We start from the raw sequence: 11,372 nt of genomic DNA, 5'->3' as shown, positions 1-11,372 counted from the left end.
ACTCTAGCTGAGGAACGACCAGGAGGGACATCCTTCACTACACAACACATGAGGACGGAAGATACTGCTTTAGTCACTAAACAGACAACAAAGCAGAGGCAACAGAAACACACAAATTAACAGCTTTAAAAGTCTGTGCACACAAAGAGGAGGAAATGAGAATGAGTTCACAAACTGACCAATCAGAAGGATACAATCTCATCTGGACTACAAAACATCTCACAGTCTTTTCTAAATTAACAAACAAATGTATTTAAATGTGTTTTTAAATGGAGAAAACTGTATTAAACATTTAATAAAGTTGAAAATGTCTCGGATTAAAATAAGTTTTTATACCAAATGTGGTATTGCAGGTCAGAGTGAAGCAGCCATTTTTTCCCCACAATATTTTTCTTTTCTTTTCAGTTTTTAACACTTTTACATACAGCCTTGGGGCGTAACGGTGGTGTAGTGGTTAGCGCTGTCGCCTCACAGCAAGAAGGTCCTGGGATCGAGCCCCATGGCCGGCAAGGGCCTTTCTGTGCGGAGTTTGCATGTTCTCCCCGTGTCTGCGTGGGTTTCCTCCGGGTGCTCCGGTTTCCCCCACAGTCCAAAGACATGCAGGTTAGGTTAACTGGTGACTCTAAATTGACCGTAGGTGTGAATGTGAGTGTGAATGGTTGTCTGTGTCTATGTGTCAGCCCTGTAATGACCTGGCGACTTGTCCAGGGTGTACCCCGCCTTTCGCCCATAGTCAGCTGGGATAGGCTCCAGCTTGCCTGCGACCCTGTAGGACAGGATAAAGCGGCTAGAGATAATGAGATGAGATGAGATGAGATGAGATGAGATGAGATGAGACATACAGCCTTTACATTCGTATATCTTCATTCAACTTCCATACTGTAGATCGCTGCATTTATTTAGAGACAGAAGTAAAAACAGAAAAAAACACAACACTCAAAACAAGAATGCTCCTCCTGTTAAAGATGGCAATCTATATACAATCAAGTATTGTTTGTAATTAATGTACATTAAAACACATATATAGAAAAACAATATAAATCTTACAAAATCATGATCTGCACTGTCCACAAAGACTAGTCATCCACTTCTTCGTCTGTTAAATCCAAGTCCTTAATGTAATTGATGAAAGGGCCCCATATGTCCTCAAATACATGCCGTTCAGCCTTTAATATGTAAGTTATTCTCTCTAATGGAAGGCTTGCTAACATCTGTCTTATCCATTGAGTAGTACTGAAGCAGCCATTTTACATGTGCGTTTTTTTTTTTTTAGGCCTGAGTTTTCGGGCGGCACGGTGGTGTAGTGGTTAGCGGTGTCGCCTCACAGCAAGAAGGTCCGGGTTCGAGCCCCGTGGCTGGCGAGGGTCTTTCTGTGTGGAGTTTGCATGTTCTCCCCATGTCCACGTGGGTTTCCTCCGGGTGCTCCGGTTTCCCCCACAGTCCAAAGACATGCAGGTTAGGTTAACTGGTGATTCTAAATTGACCGTGGGTGTGAATGGTTGTCTGTGTCTATGTGTCAGCCCTGTGATGACCTGGCGACTTGTCCCTGCCTCTCACCCATAGTCAGCTGGGATAGGCTCCAGCTTGCCTGCGACCCTGTAGAACAGGATAAAGCAGCTATGAGATGAGATGAGAAGCCTGAGTTTTCCTCCCTCCCACGTTTTACATTTATACACCCTTAATTAAAAAAATATGATTTAATTAGTCAGTCATTAACCTTTAATCGTGACAAGTGAACACATCTGTAATGCGTTTTAGTGCATTTTACTCTAATCCAAACCTGATAGTCTAATACAGGGTCCCTAAAGGTACAGGTGTTTCATATGCACAAAAAATAGAAAATAAAGTCTGACGCAGCAAAACGGTGAAGGCCAAATCGAATTTCTTATTAAAATTCTCTCACGGCCCTGCTGATGATGCTGGTAAAGTTTGTGGACGCTCTGTGACGCAGATAAAACAGGACAAGGTCATTCAGAATCCTTCATCTTGCAAACTTTATGTAAAAGGGACGCAAAGCAGACACAAGTCAAACTGATATCATATACCTTAATAAAATAAAATATAGTTTAAGTTTGGTTGTCAATGCCATTAGGGAGACCGAGTAGTCTTTTTTGGCCTTGTTGCAAATAAATAAAAGTGATGTTTAATTTTAACATATCCAACAACATAATTCACGTCCCAAGTAAGTCAAGTCAAGTTTATTTGTATAGCGCTTTTAACAATAGACATTGTCCCAAAGCAGCTTTACAGAATTTGAATGACTTAAGACATGAACTAATTTTATCCCTCATCTATCCCCAGTGAGCAAGCCTGTGGCGACGGTGGCAAGGAAAAACTCCCTCAGACGACATGAGGAAGAAACCTCGAGAGGAACCAGACTCAAAAGGGAACCCATCCTCATTTGGGCAACAACAGACAGCATGACTATAACATTAACAGTTTTAACATGAAGTCAGTTTCGTTGATGTTATAACTCTTCATTGATGGAAACTTGAGTGCAAAACTGTTCATGACAACTGCAGTCCTAAAGTTAGCAAGTCAACTGTAGTCCTCAAGCATTACTGTAAGAGTCCAGAGCGTCTTCCAAGTGTGACTTTCAACTGTCCATATGGGGCCGTCCTCCACAGGAGCGATGCGATAAGACTCCAACCAGACACAGGGCACCAGGATGGATCAGGCAGGTCCGAGGAGCAGAAGAGGTCAGCATCTCGATCCCAGGACCGACATGTAACTCAGAGGGACAGGATTTTTTTTGGGTGGGGGGGGGAAGACCCAGGTTGTTAGGTACGCCCAATGTCACCTGAATATGTAGGTACAGTATACATTTTGTGCTGAGTACAAGCAGGGACTCCGGCAAAACTACCTATGACAGCATAACTAAAAGGGGAGAACCAGAAGGTAACGCAGGCATGAGGGAGCCCCGGGACATAAAGCAGCAGCCACTACACCGTCAACAAACTCGAGTGAGCAAGCGAGTGGGGACTGACAGCATCCATACATCCCAGTTTACCAAAACACTCTGTCTGAGGATCCTCCAGATCTACTCCTTTACCTCATAAACTCCATTAACACAAGGCTTGATTAAACAGATATGTTTTCAGCCTAGACTTAAACGCTGAGACTGTGTCTGATTCCTGAACACTACTTGGAAGGCTGTTCCATAACTGTGGGGCTTTCATGTCCCACAAAAGTAAACAACCAACACACTTTTGCATGCTATGGCACTCAAAAGAAAAAAAGAAAGAAAGCACAACTTTATTCATCACACACTTGTGAAATTCCTCTCTGCATTAACCCATCTGAAGCAGTGAACACACACATGCACACACACGTGAGCAATGAGCACACACACACATACCCAGAGCCAGAAGGTAACACAGGCATGAGGGAGCCCCGGGACATAAAGCAGCAGCCACTACACCGTCAACAAACTCGAGTGAGTAAGCGAGTCGGGGACTGATAGCATCCATCCATCCCAGTTTACCAAAACACTATCCCTCCAGATCTACTCCTTTACCTCAAACATGCTAACCATGCTCCCTGGCAGCCATGCTAACAGCACCCAGGAGCAGTTAGGAGTTAGGTGCTTCGCTCAAGGGCACCTCAGCCCAAGGCCATCCCATATAGACCCCTTCGCAGTAAACGTCATTCATACGTAAGCGGAAATTGCGCGCGCAGCCTGGACCCAAAAAAGACTCAGAAATGCCTAGTTGTGTTGTCGGGTGTCAGAATCGTAGCAGTGATGGGGTTAAAATGTTCAGAATTCCAGCAGGATCTCACCCATTCCAAAAAAATCGCCGACGTCTATGGCTACAAGCCATCAAACGTGTAGACTGGGATGAAAGCACTATCAAAAATGTGCGGGTTTGCAGCACTCACTTCATCACAGGTAAGATCAGGCTATTTATTAAATCTTTCTTTTTTATTCTTTCTAGTCTTCGTTTATTGATGTAGCAAAATACTTTGGTAATGTTTGTCTGATTAGCTGGGTCATAGTTACACAATGTAATGAATATTGTTAGCATGTTAACTTAGCTTTGCATGCAATTTTGTTTGTAGGAGAGCTCTCGCTTGACTCAAGCAGTCCAGATTTTGTGCCGTCATTATTTGTGTATGCCGAAAATCACAATTTTAAAGCAAGGATGGAAAGGTAAAATTGTGTGCCCTCACTCTAAATGCCAACTTACGTTGACCGCTCTAACCTAGCTCCCGCCCCGTTCAGTTTCATTTCTGCTCTCTGCCTCTCGCTTTTTACGCAGTTCTGATTTCTCTTAGCTGCACTCTTTACACTATCATTCCTTTCATGCCATTACCTCCTGCAAATTGCTGTTTAGTGTTGGTATTTGCTGTTGTAGCTAAAGCTACATTGCCATCACATCACTGGCATAATTTGATTAAAACAAAATGAATATGAATGTCCCATTGTTAATCAAGTTGTACATGCCCGCACATAACATAATCATATGCGTCTAAAGACTTGTAGGCATGAAGTTTTTCGTGGGTGTACACTGAAGTCTGGTCAATAAGGTACGAGTATATATCTGGCCATTGTATACCAGGGAACTTACTAACATCGTCCGTCCACTCTTTAATTAAATGCGGATCCGGTAGGCGATGTCCACTTGTTAGAGTTAACTTATTTATGTAACATTCTCGATCTTGTAACGACAATTGTTTTGCATAATCTGACAGCTCATAATGCCGGTCTATGGGCAGCGCCATTGTTTCTGGGTCCAGGCTGCGCGCGCATCCTGGCAACGGTCGGTTTGTTTACAAACATGCGAAGGGGTCTATTAACCCAACCGCATGTCTTTTGAACTGTGGGGCAAACCGGAGCACCCAGAGGAAACCACAAGTCACAGTTCTTTCTTAACTGAACTTCATTTGTATGAATATTTATTGATTAAATCATAGATATAAACTGGAAAATGTGCCAATCCATTAATAATAAAACCATTCCAGAGATTTGGGCAGAATCCTTTTATATTCATCACAGGTGGCTGTAACAAACTGTGGTGTTCAGTGGTACACAGGTGCAACAGCATGGGTCTTTTTATTTGTAGTTAAAGCACTATATTTATTTAACCCCCCCCCCCAATATTTACACTAAAAGAATATGAAAGAAAAACTCGATAGAACTCGACGCCAATGGCGTCGATGGGGATGCCTCCGCCTGGTAGACTACACACCTTATTAAGTTGTGATTTGGGGATGGACATTTGACCTCACAGTAATCTTGACCTGGTGAAATTACTTGTATCAGCCTTGGAGATATTGTGTTCACAAGGTTTTCGGACAGACATTTGACCTCACAGTGACCTTTACCTTAGACCTTTTGATCTCAAAATCTAATCAGTTCATGTTTGTCCCAAAGCTCACAAATGGTGAAAGTTTGGTGAAATTCCTTTCATTAGCCTTGGAGATATCGTGTTCATAAGGTTTCGGGACGGACGGACGCACGCACGCACGGACAACCTGAAAACATAATGCCTCCTGCACCTTACGGTGGCGGAGCCATAAAAATCAGGCTACAAACCAAACAAAAAGGCCAATGTTGTTTCATCTGTTTTATGTTTCTGCAAAGCATGCAGTACCTCAGCATGAATCACACCATCCATCCATTATCTGTAGCCGCTTATCCTGTTCTACAGGGTCGCAGGCAAGCTGGAGCCTATCCCAGCTGACTACGGGCGAAAGGCGGGGTACACCCTGGACAAGTCGCCAGGTCATCACAGGGCTGACACATAGACACAGACAACCATTCACACTCACATTCACACCTACGGTCAATTTAGAGTCACCAGTTAACCTAACCTGCATGTCTTTGGACTGTGGGGGAAACCGGAGCACCCGGAGGAAACCCACGCGGACACAGGGAGAACATGCAAACTCCGCACAGAAAGGCCCTCGTCAGCCGCTGGGCTCGAACCGAGGACCTTCTTGCTGTGAGGCGACAGCGCTAACCACTACACCACCGTGCTGCCCTGAATCACACCACCAAGTTATAAATACAGTCTTGCTCTTTTCCCTAAACACAAGCAAATTTCCTTTTCTTGCCATCACATGGTGCCAGGTCTTTACCATCAGGTCATAATTAGAAACTGTAATTAATAAGTCTTCTCTAGGTTAAAAAAAAAGAAAAAATGAGGGTTAATGAAGAGCGTCATTCGTACAAAAGTCAGACAAAAGGTTTCTACAATAACATTTATCCATAGCCGGCTTGGTGTAGGCCTTGCCTGTTATCTCATCTCATTATCTCTAGCCGCTTTATCCTTCTACAGGGTCGCAGGCAAGCTGGAGCCTATCTCAGCTGACTACGGGCGAAAGGCGGGGTACACCCTGGACAAGTCGCCAGGTCATCACAGGGCTGACACATAGACACAGACAACCATTCACACACTCATTCACACCTACGGTCAATTTAGAGTCACCAGTTAACCTAACCTGCATGTCTTTGGACTGTGGGGGAAACCGGAGCACCCGGAGGAAACCCACGCGGACACGGGGAGAACATGCAAACTCCACACAGAAAGGCCCTCGCCGGCCCCGGGGCTCGAACCCAGGACCTTCTTGCTGTGAGGCGACAGCGCTAACCACTACACCACCGTGCTGCCCTGAATCACACCACCAAGTTATAAATACAGTCTTGCTCTTTTCCCTAAACACAAGCAAATTTCCTTTTCTTGCCATCACATGGTGCCAGGTCTTTACCATCAGGTCATAATTAGAAACTGTAATTAATAAGTCTTCTCTAGGTTAAAAAAAAAGAAAAAATGAGGGTTAATGAAGAGCGTCATTCGTACAAAAGTCAGACAAAAGGTTTCTACAATAACATTTATCCATAGCCGGCTTGGTGTAGGCCTTGCCTGTTATGTGCCTAGATTATAAACTGCCGTGAGATAATCGACAACTTCATGGGTGGATACATAGAGTAAAAATTTGAACTACACAGATGAATACAATATAGACATTTTAAAAAAGACAGACATTTATTAGTAATAATATTCCTAAACTTTAAATGATGGGACTCCAAATGAAAAACAGCCTCACCTGCTACTCCAAATATGAAGGACCTAACCATCCATCAATCCATTATCTATACCATCTGACACCAGAACTGAAGTTTGTGGGGAAAATACAAAATAATTTTAATAATGTATTCGTTAATATGTATATTGTTTAATGGTTTAAGAAAGTGGCAGCTCTCTCAGTCAGGGTTACTTTATTTAAAAAAAAAAAAAAAAACCCACAATTCTTTCATACATTCATGCTCACACAAACATCTGTTCAAAACAATTTTACATTTATCTTTATTATATAAATTATAAAAATAAAACCTTCGAATATAAGATCTGTACACGAATTAACATTGCTTTATTCATAAGCAAAAAGAGGAAACATAACACTCAGGAATAATAGGTCAGTCTAAACCATTAATTTGATCACAAAGTCTGCTATGGAAATAGTAGTTCTTTTTAAATGATAAATATGTACCTATGATTATCATCATGCTACCAAGTGCTGACAGTAGACAACATGTTTAAGATCAAAAGGCTGTACATAGATCCTGAGTGTTACATTTCCACTACACAAATCAGTCACGTTCACATCAACAATGAAAATTAATAAAAATTAAAAACAGAGGGTTCACAGGAAGACAAATGGCAGTGATACGTTTAAAACAGACGACAGTTCAGACTGTTACAAATGGTGGAAAGGATTAAATGTCACTACAAAATAAACAATGACATTTATGGGATATTCACAAACATGTACAATATTCGTTATAGACATCATTGAACAAACCAGTCGAGTTAGAAGTGTAGCTTTAATTTCTTGGTAGGGCCATAACCTCTTGCCTCACTGTGGACAGGAATGTTTCTTCTGGATATTTTCCCTGCTTTACTTTGGCAATTACAGTTTCAGCCTAAAAGACTTCTATAAGGAAACTAAAACATACTGCAATAAGTTGATTTTCTCTGAATGTCATCAGTACTCTGGTAAAAGTTTATTTTAGGTATAAATTAAGATATATAATTAAAACTTTATTTATAGGCTTTTAGATTTGACCTGTCACTCCTATGAGACAATATGCACGATACCCCTGCTTTCAGTACAGTAGTCTTGCTGCACCTCTTCGCTTTCCTCACGCATGCAGTAGGCAGATGTGGGTCTGTTGTCCAACCCACCACTGGAAATCTCTGCTGACCTACTGTAAAAAGCTCCTAGTGAACAATGAGAGTGTGAGAACTTTAAAGTAAAATTTGCTTAAAGCTGATGGATGTTTTGGTGTTTAGTAGTCAAACATGTTTGACTTCTCAATTCATGAGAACTGAAGGCGGATTTGGAGTGTCCAGTCCATGCACACATGCCACACTGAGTACATGAAGTGTGAGATTGTGTCAGAGAAGGTTGAACACAGTGGTGGGAGCAGTTACAAAAGCCTGCTTCAATCTCTCTGGCCAGTAACATGCACACACCCATGAACACACTGTGCTCCAGACAAGCTTGAGTTGAGCTCCCAGAGAATACAGAGCTCCTTACTGGGTGTGTATGCGTGCTTGCCTTTGTATGCCAACACATTTGCCTTCACGCACATCCTTAAATGTTTGCTCTCACAGATTTGCTACAAGCTACCACACAAACTTATACCGGTAGGTAATGTCAAGGATGCACGTGTGTTATGCGTACAGTTCTATACTGTGGCCTTAAGTTCTTTGTGGAAGTGTCCTCAAATGGAGCTCTCTTCACACTTTGCTAATGGTGCTCCTCTCAGCACATGCAGCTTAGCAAGTTCTTCCTCCAGTCCATCCCCTAGGTCACAGAGTCTGTCCCCTAGTCCATCCTCCTCGCCTTCTGGTCCCGCCCTCTCTCGGCCAGGAAATCCTTCCTCCAGGTTGATTGATGTATCCTGTAGCTTGAGTCCACTTGAATTAGCATAAATATAACTACACTTCCGCTCAGGCATATGACCTCCATGCCCATTCAGTGTCCCGTTCCTTTTCTCTGTAAAGGGAACTGCCTCAGAGATCAGACTGGCACTGCTGGGTGACTGGGGCGTGTCTGAAGATGGCAACAGGTCCCGACCCTTTTCTGAGGTTGAAGAATGACCTCCTCCTCCTCTCTTGCAACGGCGGCGAAACAGACACACAAGCAAGCCACAAACTCCAAAGCCAGTGAAGAAAAATAGCACATACCCGGCTACGAACTGACGACTCGATGCTTGTTTGATGCTCAAACTCGTATGCTGCTCCTGAAGGAGAAGTCTGTATGCAGCCCTGGGACAGGCTGGCTGCTTTTGCCCAGCTTCCTCACAGAAACAAACATAAGTGCCATTGCTTTCTGAAGTGACCTGTACTGCCAGGTCAGAGAAGTGGCGTCGAGTATGTCTTTGGGGTGGGTGCTGCCAGTGGCAGGGACGAGGTGAGACCTGAACACAGGGCAGCAACACATGCAGCCCCTCTTCCACATGCAAGTCTTTCATCTTGGGAGAGCAGCGATCTGCATTTTTTTTTTTTGGGGGGGGGGGGGGATTAGATGCAGATTAAATACAAAACAATACTTTAAAATGTGGCTATAAAAATGGTAATAATATCAAGTATAGTAATTGACTCTGGAATGGTAGTTCAGTAGTTAAGTATATTTTTAAATGAGAAGTTATTTAGGTCATATTTAAAGACTAGGATAAAGTCTGAAACATAACAAATAAACTACTTTAAAATGCATCAGTTTGAGGTGGCATTATTTCTTAAAGGAACAGTCCACTGTACTTCCATAATGAAATATGCTCTTATCTGAATTGAGACGAGCTGCTCCGTACCTGTCCGAGCTTTGTGCGACCTCCCAGTCAGTCAGACGCGCTGTCACTCCTGTTAGCAATGTAGCTAGGCTCAGTATGGCCAATGGTATTTTTTGGGGCTGTAGTTAGATGCGACCAAACTCTTCCGCATTTTTCCTGTTTACATAGGTTTATATGACCAGTGACATGAAACAAAGTTCAGTTACACAAATTGAAACGTAGCGATTTTCTATGCTATGGAAAGTCCGCACTATAATGACAGGCGTACTAACACCTTCTGCGCGCTTCGGCAGCGCATTGATACGGAGCTCAGATATCAATGCGCTGCCGAAGCGCGCAGAAGGTGTTAGTACGCCTGTCATTATAGTGCGCACTTTCCATAGCATAGAAAATCGCTACGTTTCAATTTGTGTAACTGAACTTGTTTCATGTCACTGGTCATATAAACCTATGTAAACAGGAAAAACGCGGAAGAGTTTGGTCGCATCTAACTACGGTCGCATCTAACTACAGCCCCAAAAAATACCATTGGCCATGCTGAGCCTAGCTACATTGCTAACAGGAGTGACAACGCGTCTGACTGCGTCTGACTGACTGGGAGGTCGCGCAAAGCTCGGAGAGGTACAGAGCAGCTCGTCTCAATTCAGATAAGAGCATATTTCATTATGGAAGTACGGTGGACTGTTCCTTTAGTAATAAGTATAAATATGCAGGTGATTATAGGAAATCGTGTGTGCTGATTGGTCGAGAGATTCGGACTATTTCTCGATAATCACCTCAAGCAACTCGGCAAAATGGCAGCCAATCACTTCATCACTGTAAGGAAGGAATAATTACAAAATTATGAAAGAAAATGCTGTTCCTAAAAGCACTCAAGATGCTACGAAGTTTGGTCAAACTATGCAGTGGTAAGATGGAATTGTGATTTATTTTATCGATTTCAAAACAAAGTATTTTGTGTGACTCGGCATAGATAAGGGACACAAGTCTGCGCTGCGTCGTTATTACACTTGATGTTTTAGAAGTTTTAAATAAACGATTTCTCTTTAATACAATTTTTTAAAATAATCACCTGCGTATTTATACTAAAACAATTATCCGCCTCAGGCTCAGTGAATATCAGAGATTATTATACATACAGGACACTTTTTAGATGGAATAAAAACATGTATTTTATTACCTTCTAGTGGACTCAATTCATTTGGTTTGATAGCATGCAATATTGTTAGCATATCGCTTATCCTACATGTATTATGCAATTCAACCCAATGAAGAATGAGCATTGAATATGGTTTACGATAGTGCATGGTGGTCAAGACAACATGACGTCACATGTCAGAGATGTAAAACTTCCGCGCTAGCGAGTGACTGTAACAATGTGTAAACAAACATGGCCATCAGGTTTGCTTCATTAAATATGGAAGATTTTGAGAGAATTTTGAAAGAGAAAGACACGTTGAGCACCTGAAAGGAATGTGTGTGTATAATAATAATAATAATAATAATAATAATAACATTGGCTGGCTATTTTTCATGGTATATCAGATACAGTGATGCTTGAAAGTTTGTGAAC

At 42.3% G+C, this 11,372-nt stretch overlaps 1 protein-coding gene across 2 annotated transcripts in view; it reads right to left on the bottom strand.

Moving 5' to 3' along the window:
* Positions 1-7,014: 7,014 nt before the first annotated feature.
* Positions 7,015-11,372, bottom strand: part of sema4f (sema domain, immunoglobulin domain (Ig), transmembrane domain (TM) and short cytoplasmic domain, (semaphorin) 4F) — a 114,757-nt gene continuing 110,399 nt past the window's right edge. For both annotated transcript variants that reach the window (XM_060919684.1, XM_060919771.1), the window contains exon 14: positions 7,015-9,501. In XM_060919684.1, coding sequence (XP_060775667.1) covers positions 8,732-9,501 — 770 coding nt within the window. In that variant the 3' untranslated portion in view covers positions 7,015-8,731. The remainder of the gene's footprint in view (positions 9,502-11,372) is intronic.

This window comes from Neoarius graeffei, chromosome 1 (genome assembly GCF_027579695.1).
Source record: "Neoarius graeffei isolate fNeoGra1 chromosome 1, fNeoGra1.pri, whole genome shotgun sequence".
Taxonomy (NCBI): Eukaryota; Metazoa; Chordata; class Actinopteri; order Siluriformes; family Ariidae; genus Neoarius; species Neoarius graeffei.
The sequence above is the reverse complement of the archived record's forward strand: the minus strand, read 5'-3'. Positions and strand labels throughout refer to the sequence as shown.